Source organism: Tiliqua scincoides, chromosome 3 (assembly GCF_035046505.1).
Source record: "Tiliqua scincoides isolate rTilSci1 chromosome 3, rTilSci1.hap2, whole genome shotgun sequence".
NCBI classification, from domain to species: Eukaryota; Metazoa; Chordata; class Lepidosauria; order Squamata; family Scincidae; genus Tiliqua; species Tiliqua scincoides.
This window is the reverse complement of record NC_089823.1, coordinates 85,841,613-85,869,489: the sequence shown is the minus strand read 5'-3', so window position 1 is coordinate 85,869,489 and position 27,877 is coordinate 85,841,613. Positions and strand designations below refer to the sequence as shown.

Genomic DNA, 27,877 nt, shown 5'->3' with positions numbered 1-27,877 from the left:
TAGAAGTTTAAAGAGTTAATTATCTCTTTCTTCTAGAATAGTGTTTCTCAAACAATGGTCCGGAACCCACTAGGTGGATTGCGAGCCAATTTCAGATTGGTTCCCGTTCATGTCAATATTTTATTTTTAATATATTAGACTTGATGCTCCCATGATATCTGACTGCATTTGGGGAATATGTTACAGACCTGTACTTTTAACAAGCTACTATGTATATTCATTTAACAATGATAGTAATAGGACTTACTCCTGGGTAAGTGTGGGTAGGATTGCAGCCTAGAATTGTTAAAAATTCCCCTAATGATGATATCACTTCCGGTCATGACATCACTTCCGGTGGGTCCTGACAGATTCTCATTCTAAAAAGTGGGTCCTGTTGCTAAACATGAGAACCACTGTTCTAGAAGATGGAACAAACAAAAAAAACACTTAAAAACATACAGAACTCTAAGCAGTATGACAGACACGGCACTGGCTACAAATGTTATTTAACATACTTTAATACTACAGAAGGCTTTAGTAGTTTTTGCTGAAAATCATTTTCAAAGCAGTCAACATCTGGAGCTTTTGAAGCTCCTATTATCCTAGGTCCCCCAATTCCTGAAAGAACTGTCCAGGAACACAGTTATATAGCAATGCATGAACCAAAAGATGCAAGCACAGAGTAATTCCCATCTTGTAGAACAGGAATAGCAAGTAGCCTCCACTTAATAGTAGGGTGGGAACTTTCACGTTGGCTACTGGCTAAATAAAAACAATTAAGACAACAAACTATATTCTGTAGATTAGGGGTAAACAGCGAAGGCCCACAATCCACAATCAACCTATCAAGGATATGGCCACAGCTCTTAGCAAAGGTATCTTGGATCAACTGAAATTTTCAATTCAGGAGGAATGTTGCATGAATTGTTTAGTCTAACAAAGTAAAGGATTTCAGGGGAAAAAAATTTTGTATTTAATTATGGGAGCTGAAAAGGCTTTTACAGTCGTCACTGGCCACTTAAAAAAACAAAAGGTATTGCCTCCTCTCATATTCCACAGCACCATTACAAGAACCTCTAATTCACAGAGTAATGTTTTTGAACTTTTACCTGGATGTAAGAAGACTGGACTTTTGACAGAGGCTTCTATATAATTTACAGCTAGGATTGGGCCAACACACGGTGAGTTTTGCTATAACAAAACAGTTGTAAAATGGCTGGTGACGACGTGTTCAGTGCGCCACCACCAGCCATTTTACAAATGCTGCTGCACAAGGTGGCAGCACTACAGCCTTACCTCCAGAGCCCGTTGGGGGTGGAATGTGGACTAAGAGGAGGGAAGAGGGACGATCTGGGAGAAGAAGCAGTAGAACAGTGCAGATATCAGTGGCAGCAACTTGCTCCAATATCCTTGTTCCATTTTCCCCACATTCTCTCTCCCCCACTCACCTCAGATCAGCATCAGCAAAGTAGCTGGCACTGATTTGCGGTGACCCATTCGCTAAACAAATCTTCCCCTTACCTGGAGATTTCCATGACTGCTCCTGCCCCACAAGATGCAGTGCATACTCTGGTGGCATGGCTGCACTGGTGGGGGTGGGATTTAGGGTCCAATTCTATCCAACTTTCCCACGTTGATGCAGTCATGCTAATGGAGAGTGCACTACATTCTGTGGAGGGAGTGCAGTCACGGAGGCCTCCTCAAGGTAAAGAAATGTTTGCTCTCTTGGGGCTGAATTGTGGCTGCATAAGTGCTGGAAAATTGGATAAGATTGGGCCCTTAGTTAGGATTGGGCTGTTAATAGCTTATTATCTCATCCATACCTCTTCTCTGTTAATATTATCAACATGAATTCTATTCCAGATCACCTAGGGTGTCTATATTTACTCCATTGCTCATGAAAAATTTTCCACTGATCCCTGATAAACACATGGAATCTTGCTGACACATCAGCTTGATCTACTAATAATAAAGAGAAGAACCCAGCAATAAAGAGCACAGACAAGAAAGTATCACAAACAGATTTCAGAACAGAAACAAGGAACTGTTAGGGAAGCAGCCCCACAGGGTTTCTTAATGCCTGCAAATGATGCAAAAAGCATAGATTCCTGCCGTCTCACTGGCATTGCCACTGAGGAGAGGTTCTACAGTCCTTTTCTTATACCAAAGGAGCCCGTCACCACTGGCTATCAACTCCCATTCCCTCAGTTAAGGCTTTTGTTTTTGCTTGGGAAAGGAATAGCAAGCAGTGGCAAGAACTGGCATTACTGCATCTCTCACTCAGAAAGCAACCTGGAGCTTTGAGTGAATAATATAAATACTCCAAAAAAAATGCCAATTCATTTTGGACAACCATTAAATTCAAACAATATCCTATCAAGTTTTGGTATTAAAAATTACAAGCTGTCAAGCTTAGCCTTTAAAGAACATATTCCTGACAGCTGAAAGAAAGGTTCACAAGCCACAAAAGCTCATGCTACCTGCTCCTATAGGGAGCAAGGGCCTAAGACAACTGTTGGGGTAGTCCCTCATCTTTCCAGGACTTCAGATCTCTGTGTCCTGTCACGAAGGGTAAAAAGAGTTTAAGCCAAAGCCTACTCCTGAAGGGACCAGCACTGATCTGAAACCATTCTTAAATAATTTTTTTTAATTCAATACTTTTACATTGTAAACCGCTTTGAAAGTCAAGCCAGAAAGGCAGCATGAAAATGCAGTACACCAAGAGAAACATAAATGCATCCAAGTTTTGTCAACAACAGACAGCAGGCTTCTCGGCAGTCCACCAAACCTTGATATCCTACTCAATCGCTAGAGGTTAAAAAGTCTGGTGGGCTGATAGATGAAGAGGAGAAAGAGAGAAAACAAACAAGAGCAGTAAACAAGTAAATGCAGTCAACTGTGCATGTTTTTCCAGCTGGCAGAATCTAAAAGCCTTCTTTTAGCGTCAGCCAGCCTCCTCACAAGTGCCTAAGAAGAAAGAAATCAGCAGAAAACACGTGGGTTGTAACAGCCTTATATTTCTGGCCATTTCCCTCTCCCCTGCTGCCAAGGACATGATGCCACCGAGGCCCCCAAGCCAGCTGTGCTCAGGCTGACAGCTGCAGGTGGAGTGGATATACACCCACTTCCTAGGAACAGAAAGGGGACACTTCCAGTTGACAACCACCTATTACAATTGCTTTGCTGCATCAGACCAGAGGTCCATCTTAGCACAGCATTCTGCCTCCATCCCTTGGAGTTATACACCCCTTGGATGCTCAGAAGCAGGATGTGTCGGAAATAGCTACCCCCTGTTAATCCCAGCATCTCTACACTGTCTCTGATAAAAGATCCCATTTGTAGTAATTACAGTCAATGGCCACTGAAAAACCTCCCTTTCGTCATAGCTCTTTGAGCCATCATATTTCTTTCATAAATTCCTACTCAGGTAATATGGCCTTTATACAATCAAATGCTACTCTAAGCTAATATTATTTGAGTAAAACAAAGCGCTGACAAAATACATGAACTAAAAGATTCCATGCTGAAAATGGCAACATTTCATTTGAGCTTGCTCATATTACCCCAAAACAATCTCCTTGTTTAGCCTTCTTTAAGACAACACCCTTCCTTAAGAGAAAAGTTAAAATAAATACAGACAAACATTTAGGTAGGTAGTAAGAAAACTAGGTAGTAAGAGAAAGTGGATAGCTGATATTTTTTTCATATTCCAAATTTCAGTTTCTGGTTGTCACAGAATAGTTACCATCCAAGTTGGCACTGGAATATTTGTAAAAGGTTGAGTCAGGAGGGGTAAAGCATCAGTGTCACTAGAGCTTATCTTAAGCAAGAGTTCAGAAAGGCTCAACCCTAACATGTGAAGTAATAACAAGTCCTGTGGTCACATACAGTGTGTTTTGCCCTCACCACCCACACACTTTGAAGCAACCAACAAGGCTCCCATGTAGGCTTGAGATAAGGCAGTTCTCTTTTTGAAATCAAATGCACCACACAATTTAGAATAGCTGATGATAAAATGATTAGGAACTGCTGAATCATTTCACTTCTGAACCACTCAGAGAGGTTTTGTAATTAGAGGCATGTGCTGCTTAACAACCTTCTGCTTAATGAGGAATCACATATATGACAGTGGTCAAAGCACAACAAAGAAGCTCTTAATGAGGCAGTCACGTCTCCCATAACCTGCAGCAGAGTGTTTGTACAACCAAGGGGCTCTTAATGCAAAGAACAAGACAATCTATCTCCAGTAGCCTGTGCAACCAGCTAGTGTCTGGCAGGGAGTGTCTATTTACACAACAAAGGCACCAGATTGGGCAAAATGTTCACTTAACCCAGTGATTTTCAACCTTATTTGTCTCACAGCACACTGACAAGGTACTAAAATAGTCAAGGCACACCATCAGTTTTTGGACAATTGACAAGGCACACCATGTTGTTAGTGGGGGCTTGCATCTCCCAATGGCCCTACTGATAAATGACCCTCCCCCAAACCCCCCCCAGCACACCTGCACAACACTCACGGCACACCAGTGTGTCATGGCACAGGGTTGAAAATGGCTGACTTAATCTAACAAGTTCCTGTCCTTAAGTGGTGCATACCTGTATATCTGGAAAGTGCAAAACTGAAAAGTGATTTGAGATGGAATTCACAGGAAGTAAAATTTCTTTTAAAAAAGCAGAAATCTGGTACCAAAACCACCAAAAATGCAGTGACAGGGATGAGACAGTTTACAACAAACTTTTAGTATTATTTATCAGGCCTTGTTTCTAAACAGTGAATCATTTGCTTAATAACTAAAGCTGTGTAAAATTTAAAAATGGCACCTGTTCCCATTTTTAAATGAAACTGATGTTTTTCCATGAAAATAACTAATGTGCTATTATTCTTGTAAGAATTTATTGATGCAGAATAATAGACTAAAAACAGCTCTTTTGTATACCTGTTTATATTTCAAGTATAAAGTTCAAAGTGCAAATGAAAATACTCATATCTCTCTGGTATTCTCAGCATCCGTTATTGCTATGAACATATACCTCTGAATTAAAAGGCATGCTCAGTAAGAGTTTAAAACAATGTTCACCACAATCTTACCTACTTCATCTTATTCCCCAGTCTAAACTTCTAAAGTTTGAATCTCAATTTCAAAATTAGGTTCATATCAGGTATTTGAAATGGAATTTTAAGTCTTCTTTCATAACATGGATACTTCATTGTAGTAACACTAAGTGTGTTTGACCAGTTAGCTTTATTTATTTATATCCATCCCAAGATTTGTGTTCTGATATAATTGTCTGTATTACACAAACAAGAACAGAATGCTTTCACCCTAACTACTACCTATACAAACAGGTAACTCATCTTTCTACAGACAGACATCACTGTACCTCTAAGATACTCTAACAGCCCAATCCTATACATATCTACTCAGGACTAAATCACATTATAGTCAATGGTGCTAAGTTAATGAAGTTTTACCTACCACTTCACCCCTATGATTTACTTTTCTTCCAGTTGTTATGCATTCAAAGTAACAATACATAAGTCCATAAAAAGAAAAAATTCGCCAGCCCCATTTTTCTTTTCTGAATGGGAACATTCATCCTGCTGAAGATACCAATCGTAATCACTTGTATTTATTCAGAATGAAAAGGAGGAAAGAAGAGCCCCCACCTTTGGAAATGGAAATCCATTCAGCCCATGGTTGACTTCCAATGTACCCCTTAAACAAGAGATCCAACTACATTCATGAGACTGCATAAGACATAACTACGTAAGACATGCTAACTTGCTAGTGCTCTTTGTTTTCAAAACAGTTTTGTCCGTCCCCAGGCTGCCACCGCAGGGGTGTCAAGCTCAATGGGGTCCATGAGAGGTCACGGCTATCAAGCAAAGGGGGCAGTTCCCCCTTTGCAGGCCCAGAACACTAGGCCTCAGACAGGCTATAGAGGAAGTGCATTGTGTCACCCTTATCCTTCTCAGTCCACTGAAGTATTTCTTATTAACACAATTTCTCATTAGTTGCTTTGCATTATACAATAGGCTTTCCCTATTTATATAACATTGTGCCTAAGGGTACATCTTATATATTAAGATTTGATCTTAATATCATTTTACATCATGATTTGTGCAGAAATTCTCATTATTTCACATTCTGTGTTGGTCAGTCACACACACACACACACACACACACACACACACACACACACACACACACACACACACCCTCCACAAAAACACCCCTAGTTATACCTTGTACTTTAGCTTTGAGTATAATCAAGTTATTTCTCATCATTCCGTTAACATCTACTGGGGTAAATTTTTATCCCAACAATCCTATCTCCAGCGGAGCCTAGGAGGAGAGCAAATTCTTGCTTAATAACATCAATTATTTACCAAGGGCACAGTTCAAGAAATCAAGCCCAGGAACACATCAGCACCAGTACCCAAACAATTTGTTTATTTGAAACATGTCCCATTGTAATTGTGGAACTAGTTTCAGTTTGTTTGGATCCTGGTCAGATAGAGATACTTTAGAATACGTTTTGCTATAGATACACTCCATAGCATCTCGTTTAAAGAGGAGAAAATTCTGGAAAAGGCACTTCAAATCACATGGAAAGACATCATCTAGTCTGGAAGAAGTTAACACACAACACTTAGAGCACATTACTAGTGCAGTTTGTAGTGAAAAAGAAGGAAGTTGAATTTTACATATAGTAACAAGACACACTTAGGTTCACTTTTCCTTGGAAAACCGTATCATACAGTTTACACGCATGAATTTGAAGACAAAAGTTGGTTTACTACAATAGATGTTTGTGCATTCTAGTTCATTGCAATTGGTGGGACACACCATTTTTGAAGTTCACTGCAGAAGCATTCTTTCTTTCTTTCTTTCTTTCAAGAATAATTGAAGTTATGGACACAATTTTTATTGGTTTATTAAATAGTCAAGGTTTATATCATTAAATAAAGTTGCACACAGATAGGACTAACAGGTGTGTGTGTGTGTGTGTGTGTGTGTGTGTGTGTGTGTGTGTGTTTAAATCACCAAGGCATGTCATTTCAACAATCTACAATTTTATTTTGGATACCAAAAATAAGACGACCAGAAATGCATTGCAATGACATAAGTGGAACTTTGGCAAGAGCAAATATGAGTTTTTACTAAAGAAATTTCAGGAGAAACAGGAAGAGGGCAACTTGGAGTTTGTTTCATTTTTCAAGTCAGAACCAGAAATAGTTGCTAATTTCAAAGGAGAAATGCTCCAGTCGGCCCAATAAGAGAGGAGAACCAACTTCTGTGGTAGAATCCCCAGACCAATGCATATGAATGCCCAAAGGCATCTTTCCCAGAGGTAAAAAGACCTTGTTCTCACACGTGTCTGACAGAAATAAAGGTTGCATAATGGTTGGGTAGCTACAGGCTCCACCAATACCTCTGTGCTCTAGTTAATGAAATCCAATTACCTTTTAGATTATTTCCGTGTTTGTAAAATTAACTTTTCTAACTAGTGAATTTTACGGTAGTGACAATTGATATAAATGTTATTTTTAAATATGCAAATCAATAATTACCACTACTCTTGCACCAGTTTTATCCACATTTTAACCTCTGCTTAATTTTGATTTGGGGGGGGGGGGAGTCACTGATAAACTCATTTTTCTTTTTATCCCAAGAAATCCAGCATTTATCACAAAACAGGAATATAGCAGCCATAGTCTCAGCAATGGAATTGAATCTTTGTTTGAACAAATAGAAGGGCAGGCTACCAAGGTGAGTGGTGCTGAGAAGAGAAGGGTGAAGAAGACAAGATATAACCAGCTCTGAGAGCAGAAACAAACCATCTGACAACTTAGTATTTTGAAAAGACAGCTTCTAAAGGCCAACATGCTTTACATGCAGAAGGTCTCAGGTTCAGTCTATAGCATCACAGTCTTGGAGAACTGCTATCCATTAGTGAAGACTGTATGGGCTACCTGGAACTCATAGTCAATACAGGACAGTTCCCCATTTTCAAATGAGACTGAAGGACAACCTGAGTGAAAGGCAACGATAACTGGACTAGAAGACAGGATAGGGAAAAGATATTGCCAATCATTTAATAGTACTGTATTATAGACACTATAGGAGTATGAATGGTATAAGTGAGCTATTTAGTTGTACATGAATAAAGTATAGATTTCAAACGGAATAAGACGGAATTTGTTTTGTTTATGTTTCAGCTTGAGGTTGCAAGGATTTGGTATTCAGCAAACTGCATCCTTATTCAGCCAGATTACCAACACTATTTTCATCAGGCATTTCCTTCAGCTGCTAAAAGACTGCGCCAGCCAAGAACCACATAACCCCATGTTTTGCACAGGTTAAATGGCATATTATATACAGTTACAAAACATTTCAACATATTGTTTTGATCATTTTATAGTAACTATGCTCCATAATGAGTTTCTATACTTAAAGTATTTATGCTACAACAGTATATTTAGCAGTTCCTGCCAGAAAGACCTAGTAAAGTGTGATGTTATTACATAAAATGACATACACTGTGTCTACATAAGCAATGACCAACAGCAGCAGATAAGGGTGCTTTAGAAGCAAGCACCTTACTTTCACATTGACTGCATCAATTTCTCTCAGGATTCCTCCATCCTGCTTTCCCAGCAAAATAACCTTCCTCTCTATGGCAAACAAAGACACACTGGGAAAATGGGAAGAGAAAACATTACCTGAATGTCTAGTACAGAAACAAGCCAATGTCTATAATCAACCAAAAGATACTCCAAAGTATTTTAAAGGTCAGAGATTTTCCAAAAGGTTCTGAAGATCTCTACCCATGGTTGGAGTGACAATTCTATATACTTATGTAACCAAAATCCATTTCCCATACTGAAGTGGCATCACATTTCAGGATAACATACTGGTTCTGCAACCTCTAAGCTCTATCTTACACATACTTTATGACATAGTAAGAAACAGGGCCAATACACACAGGTGTTTTTATCCAACCAATTTGCATGAAACCAAGTGTCATGAATAGGTTCACAATATGCAGAATATAGCCTTAACATATGGTCCAGAAAGATGACTTATGGTAATGTAATTGCAACATGAAATAACCCATAAGATCTGTATTCCAATTAGCAAAAGTGATCATCCAAGAAAAAGAGAACATGAAAAAATGAAGATCATGCCCACCCACATTACAGACATACAGGTTTCATCAAATAGATCATAATTTGTGTAATAGATACAAGACATCTTTTGTCTTGAGTATAAATACTATGATAAAGACAACAAATATTTAGACATGGGGGAACTGCCCTTAAACCTGAATGAAAAGCTCCAAGGTGTCTGAAAAAGATTGTTCAAGTTTTCAGTCTGAAATGTTATAAAACACAGTATAAGCAAGTAAAGGAATGGCAGAACTAATATTTTAGAACTTTTCAAGGGAAGTGGTTGGGAGGTTAATAACCCCTTCAATTGAAACCAAACAGAATTAAAACTTATTTTGTTCTTTATTCCCAAAACACCACTTGAAAGACTCCAGAATAAAGTTATATGGTTCATAAAGTATATATTTTACTACACTGCTGAGGCTCCACTGGAATTTCCAAGTCATATTATGCACGCCTGTTACAGTATATGACACAAAGGACACAAACTATTAGAGTGTAAGCATACTGAAATCTGTGAGTATGTTTAAACCAACACTGAATTGGGGTGATCATATAAAGTTCATTTTGGCAACATGGTACACATAGTTCACTATTTAGAAATATTAAGTGGTATGGTGAAGAATCAGATCTTTACCCAGTGTTAAACATTTGCACTGTCATATCTGCTAACAATGCTTAGGTAATAACCCTATAAAATAAGAAAAAAGATTAATGATCTGCAAGGTTGCATTATAGCACCCAGCAGTTTAGCCTAATAATACATTTCTGAGAAGAAACCTTAGAGTTATTTAAAGTTACTTTTTGTTGCTGTTGTTTTACAAGAAATTGGGTGGAGTTAAGTAGGACTCTACTATAATTTTTTGGGGGGGGCGGGGGGGAAGAGAAGATAAAGAATGACATATTTTAAAATGACCCTCAAGCTGCCACTGACATACACCTGGTCTCAAGGAGTTTCCAACAGAGAAATGTTTCTGTTTGCAAAAGTAGCACATGATGCATCTCAATAAAACAGGTCTTTTATAATAATCTTTCACAATTTGACCTTTTAAAAATGTGAATGTTCAACACGCTCCAAGACAAAGAGTGTTTTAATCAAAGCCTTTAAAACTTAAAGCCTATCAGGTAGAATTTTGGCAGCAAGTTAGAACATTTATAAAGCTTGTTCATGTGGGTTGTTGAACAAGGAACTCTCTATAGGGCAAGAAGAGCTGATCTGCTTCTTAGAGGCTGTTTAGTGCAATAGTTTTACATGTTCTTCCTACAACAGTCAACAGAGACAGTGCACATGTTTAGATATTTGCCTGAATCCAGATTTCCTATTTCTGGAGTCAAAGGTCACAGTAATTATCTAAGTCAGGGGTGTCAACTCATTTCATACAGTGGGCCGAACAGCATTTACGATGCCTGCTGAGAGCCAGAAGTGATGTCATTAGCCAGGAAGTTACGTCATTAAACAGGTCATAACCAGAAATAAGCACTTTTTTCTCACTTTAGAACACATTAGCTGCAAATGACAGAATAGAAAATCCCCAGTCTTGATCATATTTCAAGATATAGCAGAGCCAAATTATCAAGAAGTCCACCCTTTCAGCAGTGACACCTCAACACTGCTCAGCAGCTGAGAGCCCGAGGGTCAGATAAAAAGCTTCCGTGAGCCACATCCCACCCCCAGGCCTTATGTTTGACACCCCTGATCTAAGACCATACCCATCTATAAATAAAAACAAGGTTATGTTACAATTGTTCAGTATTATCATGTGGGGGGGGGGAGAGATTTAAGACAAGACATTCCTTCTTCAATATTAAAAGATATCGTAAGTGTTCCTTTTATATGAAACCACTGTCTCGCATATTCAAGAAGCTGCTGTTTACATTTGCTGTTTCACTTAAATTAATAATGTGTTCCTGTTCCAAACCCCATTCTCCTTCATCCTCTTCTTCAGGCTCTCCTTCTGACCCACTGCGAGTATTCTCATACAAAAAAATCTGTTCGTCTACATGAGCAGGAGCTAACCGGTTTCTCTTTGCACCTACAACATTGGCAGAAGAACCAAAAAGACGTTCAGGGAAGACTCTTGTGGCCACGATGCACCAGTATTTCTGAAGAACCTTTGGTAAAACAGGAAATAAAGCTAGTCTGTCAGACCACCATTTGAGCGGATCTTCATTTAGCCCCAGGACCTTCTGTGACTTGAAATTGCTCAGTTCCTCGATAATCTGAGCGTGCCACTCTTCCTGGTCTTCAACACCCCCTGTTTGGCAGAAAATTTCTGCAAGCATGTTATTGATGGTGCTGGTTGGGGGAGGGGTGGAAGAAATTACCACTTTTTTCACTGGTGGCTCTTCTGACACAGTGAAGAATGGATCTTCAGGCCTGTACGTGTTCTCCTTTACTTTCTCAAGGAGACTTTTTGCTTCCTCTACCACTCTGTTTTCAACCTGCTGTTTCTCAAATGTGGATAGGAAGGGTAACTTCTTGTACCTTGGGTCCAAGAAAGTTGCAACATTGAGAAACATATCTATTTCAGGTGTGTGCTGGTATGTTGTAGACAATTCTTTGGCTATCACTTCCTTTGCCATGCTGATTTCTTTCAAGTCATTTTCTTTTATGTTTAAGGTGGTATTCAGCAACATATGAAGGAGGGGCTTCACCATACTTATAGTAGGGTATTTGGAAGCAGACAACATCTCAGCAACCTGCTTGAAAGGCTGGAGCAAGTCCACCAGGGCTTCAATTGTATTCCATTCAGTAGCTTCCAACATCAGATGATGATTATTGCTGTCCTCTACAAGAACAGCAGCAATTACAAACTGTTGCTCTTTAAGACGTTGCAACATGGCAAGCGTGTTTCCCCACCAGGAAACACGATCACTCACAAGCATGCACTGCAAACTGTTTTGCTGCTTCTGCTTCTCACTCAACATGTACATAGCTACTGCGGACTGCTGAAAATATTCCACCAGTTTTCGACACCGGGACAGGAGGCCATACAGCTTTGGAAGCTGAAAAGCTTGTTGCATCCCTGTATTAAATGTCTGCCCCAAGCAGGGCATCTGTACTGGAATGTCCAGAAGAGAGCAAGCTTTCACCAAATCTTTCCCGTAGTCAGTTGTAGCACCAAACACTTTTGCGTTGATTCCCCATTCAATGAATATCTCATAGAGGACTCGCGTAATAGTCTCTGCAGTATTTTCCTCTGGTACTTCAAATGTTTTTAAACATCTTGAATTAACAGCCAGGCAGTTGAAAGACCCATTACTGAGAGAGTGAACTGACAATGTTACATAGGATCTATTCTGGTTTTCACTTCTCCACATATCAGTAGATATTCCACACCATGAGATGTCGGTGAGTTCCTTTAACACCATATCCCTGACAGCACTGTATTTTTCAGGAATTGCTTTTGTGCAGAAATACTTCCTGCAAGGCAGTTCATATCTGGGATCGGCTGTTCTCAGAAGACTCTTGAAGGTGGGCTCATTGACAATAGAAGGAGGATATAAGCCCTCACATATCAAGCTGATTACTGCAGCTGTCAGCTCTTGATGTTTCTTGTTTTCATAGCTGTGATTAGTCTTCATAATTAAGGTGTCCTGAACAACCTGCTGGGACGATTCTGGCTTCAATTTAGAAAATGCAGTTGCAAACGCCTCCCTCATTTGCTCAGTGTTGCTCTTCACAAATTCACAAAACTCATCTGGGTGATTCTTTTCAAGATGGTAAGAGAGATTGGATGTGTTTCCTGAATAAGCAATCTGTGCCATGCATATGCGGCAGTAGATTTTCTTCCACTGTAAGATGCATCCTTCTGCATTGGTGTCAAAGCCAAAGTACTTCCACACTTTACTTTTGGCTCTTGGGTGGGCCACTAACTTTAGGTCTGATGGGGAAGTTTCCAAACTTTTATTCTCCATTGCTTCTTGGCCACAGTCCCAACTTTTTGATTCTTCACTCATTGAGTACCTGATAAAGGCAGCAGATAAAAATAAAATGAGAAAGCACAAGTCTGATCATGTGAAATCAGCGCTTTTGTGAACACACATAGCCTACCTTATTTATAATATGCGAATATGTTTGAAAGTTGCCCCACACCCCTTTTGGAAGATGGACACAAAGCAGCACTATATTCAGGTTACAAGTTTGAACACCTAAGCAAAATTAAAAGATCATTGTTACACTGAGAAGCATTATAAGTGGAATAGAACAAAACCTCAGTCTCAGGTTCTCCCCAAAAGTAGTTCATGCCATTTCACTGTTGAGGAAGCAGCAAAATATTGAAGGGCTCATGCTTTTTGGCTGGAATATAGACAAAATTTGTGATTACCATAACTTGTGGGAAAAGAGGGGTTTCAGAGTGCCTCCAAGCACAGCATTGCATCTAAACTCTAGGGCAATTCTCTGCCTTGCTGCCCAGCTTCAAGTTCAGGAAAACAGTGGAGTGTACTGCATTGAACTTCAGACCAACTCAGAACCTCTCTAAAGTATAATACAACTGCAGGGCCATCTCCGTTTCCTTCCAGGAACCCAGGGAAAAACCAGGGATTCACTATGTTCACCAGTGAACGATGGACAAATGAAATTAATCCGTTTTTGCCCAGGTGTACACATTTGGTCCCTGTTGCATATATGCAATGTTGGGCAGAAATGACTTAATGTTCATTAAATTTCATCTGGAACCTAAATTAGACCGCTTTTTTTCAGTTTACATGGAAACAAACAGTATGGCTGCAATCCTAACCACGCTGTCCTGAGAGTAAACCTCATGGAACAAAGTAGGACTTACTTCTGAGTAGACCTGGTTAGGATTGTGCCCTGCGTCATTCATTCTTGCTATTTAGCAAGAGGCAAAACACTGAATGCACTTAGGTTTCCAACACTGTGCACATGCACAGAACGTTTGCAACAAACAGACCTTTGAAAATGCCTGATGTAATCACTGCACTATTTATTACTTACCTACTTATTGTTAAAGTGGATTGTCTGTTCAACCTTGTGAGAAGCAACAGCCAAGTTTCAAATATATCACTTGCTATGTGTTCAGCTCTCTCCCACGCAGGGCACAGTTTGTAGGATTGCAGCTTCAGCCAAATATCCTCCAGTGAAATAATTCACATCACCCAATATATATTTCAGCAAGACATCAGAATCAGAACTGACATCTGATTTGAGAGTTTACTGGCCTACTTCTTTTTTAAATGGTAACTTTCATAAAAGTCTTGGTAGCTGAGAAGGAAAGAGACGACAGAGTTCTTATTAATGCTATGGGCCATTATGCTTGAAAGCAAGTTTAATAGGGTTTCAGATAACACAAGATGAAAAAGAAAAAGAGGACCAAAACTTTTAAAAAAAATGTTTTTACAACAGGAGAACCAAATCATGTCTCAAATGTTTGTAGTATGAGAATAGTACGTTACCACAAACATGCAGATCCTTCAAAATGCACAGGTTATTAGGCTACTGGATTCCCTTGTATTTTAAGAAATAAAGTGACAGTACGGAGTTCTCCCTCATTTTTCCAACATGAAAGATCAGATTCTCTAACTCAAAGTTACTCATGTATCTAATACTGGTAGTTCACACGCACTTGGTTCTAATAATGAGGCTATCAATCTGTTGTACAGTTTCATGGGCAACTGCAATCACACTGCAGTAATACATGAATTACCATAGAGGCATGCAGCAAATTGGTGCCCTTTTTAGCTTAATGTTTCAGACATTAGGAGCACTGCCTCTTAGAATTCCAGAAGCCAGAATGATGGATGGAATGAACTTCCAGTATGACATGTAGACCCTCAGCTATCTCTCATCAACCATCTGATCCCATCCGATAACAGCATCATGGTTGGAAAAACAGGACCTGTATCTGGGATTGCTAAATAAAAGTGGAAGGAAAATCCTTCACAGACACTGCTTCTGCAGCACCTACTAGAGCAGCAATTTTCAACCACTGTGCCATAGCACACTGGTGTGCTGTGGATAGTCTGCAGGTGTGCTGTAAGAGTTTGGCGAAGGATCATTTGTTAGTAGTGCCACTGGGGAATGCAAGACCCTGCTGTCAGTGTAGTGTGCCTTGTCAATTAAAAAAAAAACTGATGGTGTGCCTTGACAATTTTAGTGCCTCTCGATGAAAAAGGCTGAAAATCACTGCACTAGAGTCAGGGAAGTGTCACCAAATGAAGTTGTCGTTTTATGAACCTATTAAAGAAAGGCTAGATAACTTGCTATGACTGAGGGAAATACCAAACAACAGATAAGTCACATTCAGATTCATGTCATTAGAGTTACAAACCCTTTCCCACCTATGGTTCGAGAAAGCAAGCAAGAGCTATGACCTACAAGACCAGCTACAATACAATACAACTGCATCAGGAAATGAGGAACTTCCCAATATATGAATTCAGGTGCGCACTATACAGAGATCTTCAGCTCTTTCCTCCCCCCCCCTTTCCTGTGTTCTTGTTCATGTTATGCATTTTGCAATTACAGGTTGAGTCTCATTATTTGTGAGGGTTCAGTTCCCAGAACTCAGGTGGATGGCAAAAAACGCACTAAAGCAAATCAATTTAAAAAAACAAAGTCCCTTTGCTCCAGTGATTAAAAAATAGCCTTGCTGACCTTTTGAAATGCACACAGTCAGTCAGTCTCTCTCCAGGCACTTAGGCTTCACTAGGAGGCAGCAATCCCTCCCTTCACCAGGAGTCACAGTGAGGGGAAAAGAATGGAGCTGCCATTTAGCTTCATTCAAGTGTTCAGGGGGAAGGGAGGGGTTTGCCTTGTACCTGGAGAGAGAAGGATTGATGGATTGTCAGCTGACTGCCCTCTCTCACATTAATGAGGCTGTTGTTAAAGGACTGTTTTCCTTTAATTTAAAGGGTACTTCTCATCACATTGAAATAGAAAAATCTGTGGATAATTAGGTTATACCTGTAATAACTTGCATGACTGTCTCTCTACAACAGTAAAAAGCAGTTTTTTAAACTGGGACTTTAAAAGGATGCATTTTTCCCCTTCTCCAGGTATCAGTACACTCTCTCTTTTGCAGTGGCCATTCATGTTGAGTCAAATCCGTATATAAGAAGGTTGGACCTGTATCATCCTCAAAATGAAACATCTGGTGTCGAATTATTAACCCTTCGTATATCACATGCTCCCAATGCAAACACTCACCAGCTTGAACTTGTTTCCACTAATTTAGAAAGGCAAACCTAAAACGCCCAATATGAAAATTTTAAAAACCACCAAGTACAATTGCAGTCACACACAAAAGAGCCTTGCTGGATCAGCCAAGGGCCATCTAGTCCAGCTTCCTGTATCCCACAGCAGCCTATCACATCCCTTTGGGAGCACTCAAGACAACATGATACCTGTATCTTACTGCTACTACCTTGACTGGCATTCAGATATAGTCTACCCCCAAAACCCAGAGGTTGTATATAGTCGTCATGGCTTGTTACTTGCGATTTATATTTCCTCCATAAATCTGTCCAATTCCTTTTTAAAAGCATCTAGACCAGCAGCAATCACAAGATCTTGTGGCAAGGAGTTTCACAAATTATGCGCTGGGTAAAGAAACACTTTCCTCTGTCCTTTCAAACTCTACCAACAGTCAAATTTCATAAGTAGGATTGGATGAGCGGGTAGATAACACAGTAGAGTGTTATCAATGTTTTTTATACACAGCCATTCTCCAAGTGAATAAAGAGCTGGAACAGGTCTGCATTTTTCAAACTGTTGTACTGAATACTACACTTTTTCTCCACTTTCAATAAAATGTTTATTGCTGCATAAGACATGGACAAAAGAATATTCAAGGCTGTATGAGTCTACTTGCACACCTTAATATTTAAAAAGAAAAGATATGCACTACTGTTGAGAAAGTGTTAGGATAGGATTCTTGGCCCAATTCCCAGACATTTTTTGCCTCTGTTTTAGAACACGTATTCTGAATTCTTATCTACTTGTAGGTATGGTCATTACGGAAAATGGAATACGATCTTTTATGGATAAACCTTAAAAGAGAATATACAGTACTTGCTGCTTACATCTAGAATTGTAAACCACCAGACTAATAAATCAAGGGCACATTGACTCACTTCAATCCAACTTTCCAGTGCTAATGCAGCTGAGCCAATGGGGTATACATTGTATCCTATGGTGGGGCAGTCAGAGGCCTCATTTGTTTCCTTACTTTGGGGCAGTAATCATAGCCGCATTGGCGCTGCAAAGTTGGATAGACTTGGGCCCTAACTTAATCTAAGAGAAATCGGACAAAATGGAGATCATAAAAGAATGCAAAATGATTTAAACCAGTGGTTCTCAAACTTTTTAGCATGGAACGCACTTTTGAGAATGACAATATGTCTGGGACCCACCAGAAGTGACATCATCAACCTGGAAGTGGTGTCAGGGCCAGAAGTGACATCAAGCAGGAAGTGCCTCACTGTGATGCCAGAGCTGGAAGTGATGTCATCAAGCAGGAAGTGACATCTCCCTTTAATAATGTCAACACCATGTGTATTAAAGGAAGAATACCCATATCTTATGGTATTTTATTAGCTTTTATTGGGTTATTTTCAGCCTTTTTCCAACAGCAAAGTGTAAGAAAAAAAAGCCTATTTACAACCATGACACTACAAAATATAAGAACATAAGAACAGCCCTGCTGGATCAGGCCATAGGCCCATCTGGTCCAGCTTCCTGTATCTCACAGTCGCCCACCAAATGCCTCAGGGAGCATACAAGACAACAAGAGACCTGCATTCTGGTGCCCATATACTGGACTGCAGGGTTACCAGAGCAAATATTATGCAAAGGCCAGCTTGGAAGAATGTCAGCATCTCAACTTATCACAGCCACAATTTCATGAGCTGGAAACCCAGAAAAATGGAAGCAATTTCAACCAGTTTATCAGAGCCACACTAACAAGCAACGGCTGCCTACTGCACCAATCCCAAGTCAAGTTTACAAAACTGTGTCTTGCGTACACACCAGCAAAGCTGCAAAAGACAGCCCAAGGACAGATTTCTGCCTTGCTTTCCTTGCACAAGATCAACAGATACACTTCCAGTTCAAAACAACTTCAAGAGGTTCCTAGGTAGAGGTAAGGCTTTCCTCCTCAACTTTAACGGAAAGAAATGTGTAATGGTGTAAGCAAAGAGGGGAGCAGGCTAGGAAATCAGGTTACCCAGGGGGATGGGGATGGAAAACTGGGGATTTGGCAGTAGTGGGAAGGGAGAGAGGAACTGGGTTTTCCTCAAAATGCTGTCTGAGAACAGTGTGACATCCTCACTGTCCCAAAAAACATTCTATTCTGTTGTTTTAAAAAGGATAGCTGCCAGGATAGCCACCACCATTGCCATCACTGCAATTCTTTCAGCCCATTTCACATACCCCTGCAGATTACCAGAATGCTTAATTCACTCCCCCCAATTCCCCCACCCCATTTCACATACAGCTGCACTCACTCACCCCAGCAACTCTTCAGTCCTGAAGCGTCCCTAGGACCTGACTGGAAACTTTGAAAATGGAAGCACCCAGGTTTGCCAGCTTCCAAGATCGTGGCCGCCAGCCTATCACGACCCACCAGGATCAGTTCACAACCCACCAAGTGGGTCACATGATCCACAGGTTGCGAAACAGTTATTTAAAAACAATAAGAAAGAAGTTAAGAAAAAGGATAACAGCTAGAAAATTTCCTGCCAGCATGATTTGTATGGCTTGTCTGCAGAAAGATTGGAATGTCCCTGTAGCTAAGAGGAAGTGGGCTACACCACTGCAGTTTGAAGGGTTCTATATACATAGAACATTGCAAAGACCCTTATTGGGTCTAGGAAGCCTGCCTATGTAAAATGCCTTAAGCAATATCCAAAAGAGTACTCTTAGGAGAAGGAAGTGCAGTATAAAAATACAGTAATAAAATATTCTTACCAAGATGGCAGAAAGTTCACTTTGTTTTTATAAATAGGAACTTTTATTATTATTATGCTTTTTTCGCAAATTAGTTAAGAGGAATTTTTGAAAATTTTGATTCTTCAAAATGCTACAAATCTACTGGGTGAAATACTGTCTAATATTCCTACACTCCTCTAAGACAAAACTTCATGGCTTGAACCAGGACAGTCAGACACCAACTCCTTACTTACTTCACTAGCAGGTCATCTGTTTGGGAAGGGAGAAGAAAACTGACAGCTACTCAAGCCAACAAGCAAAATACCTCTGCAGGAAGAATTCTAGCCAGAAAGTCAGATGATCAAAAAGAAAGCCAATGCTTCCCACCTCCTCCTCATAAGCCTGTTCTTCTACTTATTGCATGTTGGCATGTGGCATTTATCAACTGTTCGGACTCACTCTATTCTTCTGTGCTATTCAAATTCATGTCCAACAAATCCAAGTTCTTGGAAGTTAATTTGTTCAAAGTACGCAAGTTTGCTTAATTTCATCTCCTTGTTCAGTTCAAGGCTAGTCATGCGTCAGAAACTAATCACAGCTCCCATACAGAAATTAAGATGCTTAACAGATTATATTAGTTTAAACCAATCTTCCTAAACAAACGGAATTGCAATCACATTTGCTGGTGAACAGGAGTTGGCAATTTCTGCTTAAACATCACTGGTTAAGAACTGACATGTTTGTTTTTTTGCAACGAAGTTTATTTATTTATTACAGATACAGGGAAAGAAAATTGGTTAGACTTACGGCTGGGACTACACAGGTTACGCATGAGCGTATTGGCCATCGATTACAACATGCATTAGTCCAAAAAAAAATTGATAATGACTACAAACAAAATTATTCATCAATACAAAAGTTATCATATTTGTTAATCTACTGATTAATAATTTAACTAAACAATCAATATTTATCTAAAATTATCCATCCAACCATAAAATGGCTTCTCACAGATAAGTCGAGGGCAGGTTTTGGGCCCCAAATCATGGAATTTCTATGATCCTCAGATAAGTTGGGGGTTAAACTTAGGGGGGTCTGACTATAAATTTGTCTGATTTTACCTGAGGCCAGATCCTGAAAAATAGCCTTCCAGTAATTGTAACCTAAAAACTGTACAGTTTCTAATTTATTAAAAATACAATAGAAGATGATAAGATGCATTTTTGTTCATTAACTTTTAGAATTCTGGTCTTCACAACATTTGTGTAAACACTGACAGAGTAAGTGATGTGCCTGTAAACAACACACCAGTAGAACCATCAGTCAAATCCTTCTTTAAGGTGCCTGGTGTGCGAAGCCAGAGGCTCCACATAAAACATGCAGCTCAAAACATGCAATTGGGAGTCTTCAGTTCAGTTCATAGCAGGGAGACAGGCAACAAGGACTGAGCTGCGCACAGTTGCAACCCTCTTTACTCAGAAGCAGACCCACTGCTTTCCATGGTGTTATTCTTAAGCAACAGCGCACTGCAGCCTGGGACCTTGTTTCAGATGGAAATGAGGATCACATCCTGGGGTTTTAAAAACCAGACCCCTAAACTTGAGGGGGTGTGTGAAATTCTTTGCAAATGACTTGCCAGGAGTGTTCTGAGGCAGCAGTAAAAGAAGAAAAGGAGGCATTTCCCTTCTTCTCCAAACTGGAAGGGAGAGGAAGGGGCTTCTGGGAATTCTGGGGAGGCTTTGTGGGACCATGTGCTGCATTGCATAGGAGCATACAGCCCATACAGACTACAGTTCGCAGATGCGCCTTCACTTCTCTTCCTGTCTAGAGAAGAGGCTAAAATGGCTGCCTCTGAATACCGTAATTACTGGTAAAAATTTTCCTTTTTCTCCACCTGCTTCCTGCTTCTCAGCCCATTTCCCCAGACAGCTGCTGAGCTTCCATAAGGTTCCCAGAAGCTCCCAGAGGACTCTGCCTCATTCACTGCATTAACCCAGATATAAGTCGACCCAGGATCTCAGGCTCCATTTTTAGGCATAAATTTTTCGACCTATAGGCAAGTAAAAGTTATTTCAGCTATGAAAGGTTAGTTGTTTATTCCATTTCCATGCATACTATTTCAGCAGGGTGATCTTTTATCTTCCCTTATTTATCTTGTCTTATCTCTTGCCTTTTCTTCCAGTCACCCTTATTACAAAAAAGAAAAAAAAAAAACTACTCCAGCAGGGGCTTCTTTAAATCCAGGTTTGCTCTTTTCCCCTCTGGGTGGCTGCCAGCCAATGTAAATAATCTTAAAGTTATCTTTGCCTCTTTCCAACCTCTTGATTGCAGTTCTTTTTATAGCCTTTTAATCAACTCGTTACTCACACTTTAAAGCTTTTTTCACTGTCATGTTGTTGTATCTAGGCCAAGGGGGGGGGGATACCCAGCTATCCGAATCTGTCTTCTCCGAATCTTCTCTGAAGATGGCATCCGATATACGATGTGATCCAGCATACAGCGATATCTGGGGGTTTCCTCTGCGACCGCCGACCCTAGGGATCCCCCAAGTTAAAGCTCTCAGCCTTCATGTCTTCTTCTTAGACAATGAAGAGTCCCTCAATGCTGAGGTCCTCTGGAAACACATCTATTTAGAAGTTCCCCCCCCCCCGGAGTCCTCCGAGGTTCCCTGCTACTGCACTGTTAACTCTGCCCCCCAGAACTGACATGTTCTTTGCTCTGATTAATATCTATGCTTTGAAACTGTCAACACAGATTACTGATCCAACAGCGTTTTGCCATATCTGTTCCAAACAGGCAACAGTTTAATAGATCCATGCAATGTTTTCCCACAACTCTTAAGCAACACTGACATGACACATTATCTAGTAAATACTGTGCATCTTATGCACAGGCATGAAGCTTCATGTCAGCATCTACTTTGGGTTTCAGGTGCCTCCATTATGGTCCATGTCAAAGAGGAATGACTAGAAACTTTGTAATTCAGAAAACCCTGGAAACAACAGGAAGGAGACTGACAGCTGGCAGATCTTTGCACTTAATTTTTTTTTTTTTAAAGCATGCAGAATCAACCAATAACTTAGCAAGCCTGGTGCCTAGAACAAATTCAGAGGTAAGGGTCATCCTGTATTTACCCTATATCCTATCAAGTGCATTTAAAGAAAGACCTTATCTATATTGCACTTGTGGCTGTGAAACTTTGCCACACATTCCCAGAGGCACTTGGCTGGTCATTGTGATAAGCAGGTCACTGTACAAGATGAATCTTTGGTCTTATCCACCAGTGCTCTTATGTTAAAAAGGAAAGGGAGAAAAGAGAGTCTTTAAACACCATCACTTCCCTACAGTTATCTGACAGTTAAGTAAGCAGAGGAGAGGGAGAAATGAGCATGGCGAAGCCATTCTAAACTTCCTATTGAGAAGAGAATAATCCTTTCCGTTTGTTGCTCTTTTGCTCATTTCCCATCCCAACAGAATCAGTTCCCTTTTCAGTCCACAGATAAGAACCACTGGTCTTGGCCACATTACCCCCAAACACCAAGACGGGATGGAAAATACTGTATAACCAGAATTTCTACTTAATGCTCCTCTCCTAACTTTAGGAGTTTGAATTCTAATTAACAGCTTAAGGAGCTCCCCCAAGACATCTTAGAATCTTAGAAGGAATCTTAGAAGGAACAATGCAAAACAAAACACACCATGATGCCGAGCCTGTGTGCGTTCTCACAGAGAGGCACAGGAAAGGCCCACAGGAAAGGCCCCGTTCTCACAGAGAGGCAAAGGAAAGGGCCCAGGTAATGAGTATTTGGAATTCTTCTGAATGTCACAATCAGCCCAAAGTCTTTATGTTGTGTGAATCTAGCCTACCCTGACCTTGTTGCAACTCTGGTGCTAGGACATGGATGCACTTCTTCCCCTTCAAGTACAGTGAAGCAACAAAAAAAGTATGCCACCCGGAAATTCTATAGACAGACACTTCTTCCTCTGCAAATAAATTTATGGAATCAAATCATTAACACTCAACATTATGCAAAGTGACTGTGACTTTAGCTCCACTGCTGAAATTAGGCAGGACGGATCTTCAATTCAGGTGCCTACTCCATTCACACTACAGCTCCGTGTATCTTACTTAGCAGTAAAAAGACAGCACCAGAGAGAGGAGAACCGAATCTTCTCTTCCTCCCATACCTTCCTCCTCACAGTAGGTTGCTCCAGGTATTCTCTCTGCTCTTGGCTCCGATACCAGTTTACTGTATTCTTTACTGTGATTTTAAGTAATGTTATAGGTCACCTTGAACCTTTGAAGATAAGGCAGAGTATAAATATTTTAAAATGTAATATTTTTTTAATGACGTAAACGTATTGAAGAAGCTATCACACTAAAAAGTAAAGCAAAAAGTTTTGACTTGGAAGGCTACAATCCTAAGCACACTTACCCAGGAATAAGCCCCACTGATTACAATGACACCTACTTCTAAGTAAATAAGCATAGAAGTGCACAATGAATCAGCTCAAATGGATGGAAGGACAGAGGCAGTTAAGAGTCTAACCAGTCAACCCAGAACAGATGCAATTAAATCATGATCAGTGACATACATATTGCTCAACTTTTGCTATAATTGTTTTCTGCCTTCAAAAGGATAGAAAGGCACATTGAAAGGGGAACAAGAGAACTGGGGGATCAGATTATATATCAAATACAATCCAGAATTTCTCTTAATCTCAATGAACTAAGAAGGTAATTTAAACTCACAGAATGAGGTGGAAGAGTATTACCAATCTACATCCCTAACAATCTGTATACTGGATTTAAGGCCCAATCCTATCCATCATTCCAGAGCTGATACAGCTAAACCAATGGGGTGTGTGCTCCACCCTTCAGGGATGCAGTCATGGAGGTCTCCTCAAAGTCAGGGATGTGTTCCCTTACCTTGGAGCTTCACTGGTGCTGGAAAGTTGGATAGGCTTGAACTGTTAATCAGTTACACTTTCCAAAATTTACCTTTCACTAATATCTGAGTGTTCACTCGGATCTCAAGAAATAGTAAGAGCCACATTTCACCCATCCTTAGGCACTAACATAACTGCATACATTTATACACACACATCAGTATCACTCACTCACACAGAGAAAGAATATTCCCCAGCCTCCAGCTTTGTTGAAAAAAAATGTATGTATGTGGTTACAACACAGGTGCATATGTAGGTAGGTGGCTACAACACAAGTAGACATACCTGGGAGTAAAACCCTTTCAGCTCACTGGGGCTTACTTCCAAGTAAGTAAATGTGTATAGGATCAGTCTGTAAAAAGTAAGTGGTATGTTACCTGCAGCTACCTTCTTTTTATATACAGAGGACAAGTATATGGTAGATTCCACTCCTAGCTAGGATTCCAGCATTTGAGCACATCCCAGGACCAGATATGGGAAGATCAAGGGGAGAACTGAACATGACCAGAAAGCATGGTTGGTGTGAATAGTGACTACCCACGTGCTTGTGAGTTACAAGACCCAGCTAGGGATGCACAAAAAAATCCCTCACTTGTAGCCTATAAGACGTCACTTGCAGCTAGCCAGCAGTACTTCCATCTGCTCCAGCCTGGCAGCCACAGGCTCCTGGTTGGAAGGGGGCGTGTGCACGCCTGATAAGGCTTCGGGGGTGACCAGAGTGGTGGGCAGGAAGGAGCTGGGGCCACGAGCAGCCTTGCCCTAGCGCTATAGGAGCCTTGGAAGGGAAATCCCCGCTGGGGAGGGGAAGGAGCCCAGGGGCGCTCTTTCAGGCACAGGGAAACTTGGCTGAACCATGTTGCCACCACCCAGGACGGCCCTTTTCGCAGTGCACCCTCGCCCCGCAGCAGAAGCTCAGCCAGGGGGAGGGAACTCCACCGCACCCCCCACCTCCAGCCAGAGACCTGCTGCGGCCCGCGCCCTTCCTCTGCAGCCCACCGGTGCGCGCGCAGCCAGCCTCTCCAAGGACCTTTCCAGGGCGCGACACCTACGAACCTGGCTTGCGGGGGCAGCGCGGGCGGAGGCGACGGAGCAGCTGGTGCAGGACCACGCGGAAGCCGATGAGATAGACCTGCAGCATGGGCAGGGCGAGAGACAATAGCGACATGGCTGCGTCCTTCCTTCCCTCTCTCTCGCTGGGCTTGCCAAGGACCACAGTCCGGCCACTGCCGCCACCGCCCCCAGAAGGAGGGAGGGAGGGAGCGGGCGCACGCCACGCCACGCCTCCCCAGCCAAGGACAGACAGCGCTGCTCGCAGCCACTCCCAGCGGAAGAGAACAGAGGAAGCGTCCGTCTCCGTTGAGCACACCGCGCCTCGCTTCACTGCTCCTCCTCCGCTTTGAGCACGCTGTGCGGTGCTACCGAGCAGGCTCCGGGCGAGCGCAACAAGCGCTGCCCTGCTGATGCTGGGGCAGTTCTGCACACGTACAGCACCTGCCCAAGGCGACAATTCTTTCCCCTTGCCTGGGAGTAAGCCCCATTGACTACAATGGGTCTTACTTCTGAGTAGACATACCTAGGTTTGGCCCCTCAGGCTGAAATCCTTTCCACACTTTCCTGGGAGTAAGCCCCGTTGACTACAATGGGTCTTCTGGCAGCCCAATCCTATGCATGCCTACTCAGAAGTAAGTCCAATTTGAGTCAATGGGGTTTACTCCCAGGAAAGTGTGGATAGGATTGGGCTGTCAGGCTGAAATCCTATCTACACTTACCTGGGAGTAAGCCCCATTGACTACAATGGGTCTTCTTCTGAGTAGACAAGCATAGGTTTGAGAGGCTGCAATCCCATCCACACTACCTGGAAGTAAGCCCCATTAACTACAGTGGGTCTTCTTGGTAGACAAGTATAGGGTTGGGCTCTCAGGCTGCAATCCCATCCACACTTACCTGGGAGCAAGCCCCATTGATTACAATGGGCCTTACTTCTGAGTAGATCATGCATAGGATTGGGCTGTCAGGCTGCAATCCTATCCACACTTACTTGGAAGTAAACCCCACTGACAATAAAGGACATACGTATGAGCAGATATGCATAGGATTGGGGTCAAACACGCATTGAGTTGAGAGCTGAAGAACAAACTCAACCATAAAGGACATGTGTTGGAGCTGGAATTGCCAACTGTTCATTCATTGCCTGCATAGTTCACTTGGCAGCTCTGGGTTATCTCAGGTTGGGTAATCTGGATTCACTGCAGCGATTTCGGTACTTTTCCAGGCACTGAGACAGATATATGGTGCAATAGTATCTGGAAGAGTACAGTGCTCATAAACCTGTGCTGGAAAAAAATGATAGTCCGCTCTTTCATGATGTACTAGATTCGAACAGTGATTTATTGTTGAAAGTACCTCCACCCAAGATAGTTTTGCTTCACATTAAGTAATAAGGAGTATCTGTATGACTCCTAACAATAGAAGGACTCAAACTGAAGCTCTGGTGAGAGTTACAAGTTCCATTGTTCCTAGGATTGCTCTGCAAGATGTAGAGTTGAAGCAATTTGCAGAATATTGCCTTGCAAGCTGATGCAGATACTCGAGTCCTAGTGCTGTTAACACACTTTGGAGGTCCACTTCTGTCAAGAGGAATTATATAAAAAGTGTGGTGTGACAGCATTACGTTAGTGGTTCCAACTCTGTTTCATTGACTGACCCTGGCAGGCATGGAGAAACACATATTTTTTTTTGCTACATTACCAAGGAGCAGTGGTGTCGCTAGGCGGGCGCGGGCTACACCAGGTGACATGCACGGGGGGGGGGGTGACGTGCACAGGGGGGTGACGCACTAAAATTGCTGTGGTTAGGAGTAACCCCATCATATTATATACCTTTGGATGCGGAATTTCGAGCGGAATGCAATGCAAAAAACCTGAGTGAAATATCCGCTTTCTATCAAAAGTTATGGCCAAAAAACTGGAGAACAAAAAATGCATGGATCCCTATGGAAAGTGAAAGTGAGCCGTATCGCGGGTTTACTCGCATGTAGCCGAATTTGCCTTAGTCCATCGGAAAGGCCAGGCTGAGAGGAATCCAACAACACCAGAATGGTCCTGATCCAATGAATGCAGCCCCCAAAAATACCTGAGAAGGAAGTCACTCCCTCCAAGCAGATGAATGTATTGAGCCCTATGGAAAGCGAAACTAAGCCTCAGGGTTGAGTTTACTCAAGAGTAAGCAAACATGCCTTGGGTGGTGTGGAAGATGAGGTGAAGGAGAGTGCAAGGCTACCTGAATGGTCCTGATCCTATGCGCCTGGAGCTAAACAAGTGCTCCAGAAGGCAGCCTCCCCCACCCCCACCCCCAACTAAAAAGGATCAAAACAGGCTTCAGCTGATAAGTTGAACTTTTTTGAGGCTTGTAAAGCCAGGTGGATCCTGACAGTGATCTGGTTTGAACAGAAGTTCTTAAATTGAACTAGGCACGGGGTAGGACTGAAAACCTTACTGGTTTTGGAGGGGGGGGGTATTATTGCAGGCAGGCTACAGAGGAGATTCACTTGGTGGAACAGGGCTGGCTTCTGCTTATTTATTTGTTTTACTTTAATTATTTATACTTATTTATTTTAATTTGCCTGATGATGTCACTATCACCATGACATCATTTCTGGTGGGTCTTGGACAGATTGTCATTCTAAAAAGTGGGTCCCAGTGCTAAAAGTTTGAGAACTGTTGCAATAAGGTGTTAGTAAATTGACACCCTGGGGTGTGTGTGTGACACCACTAGTGACCAAAATCACTAAAATCATAATTTGGAGGAATAACACCATCATGTTATATATCAGTCAATGTGTAATTTCATGCAGAATGTGTTCTATCTTTGTTCTA

General features: G+C 41.4%; 1 protein-coding gene across 3 annotated transcripts in view; it reads right to left on the bottom strand.

The window, feature by feature from the left end:
• The window catches only part of ZBED1 (zinc finger BED-type containing 1), a 133,122-nt gene extending 107,863 nt beyond the window's left edge, over positions 1-25,259 (bottom strand). Inside the window, exons 1-2 of one of the 3 annotated variants that reach the window (XM_066621649.1) lie at positions 25,056-25,119; positions 11,125-13,127 (exon numbers count right to left, since the gene is read on the bottom strand). In XM_066621649.1, coding sequence (XP_066477746.1) covers positions 11,125-13,120 — 1,996 coding nt within the window. In that variant the 5' untranslated portion in view covers positions 13,121-13,127; positions 25,056-25,119. Of the gene's footprint in view, positions 1-6,937; positions 13,128-13,214; positions 13,268-25,055 lie in introns of those variants that run through there. The other 2 variants (XM_066621647.1, XM_066621648.1) reach the window with 2 other exon arrangements.
• Between the last annotated feature and the right edge of the window lie 2,618 nt (positions 25,260-27,877).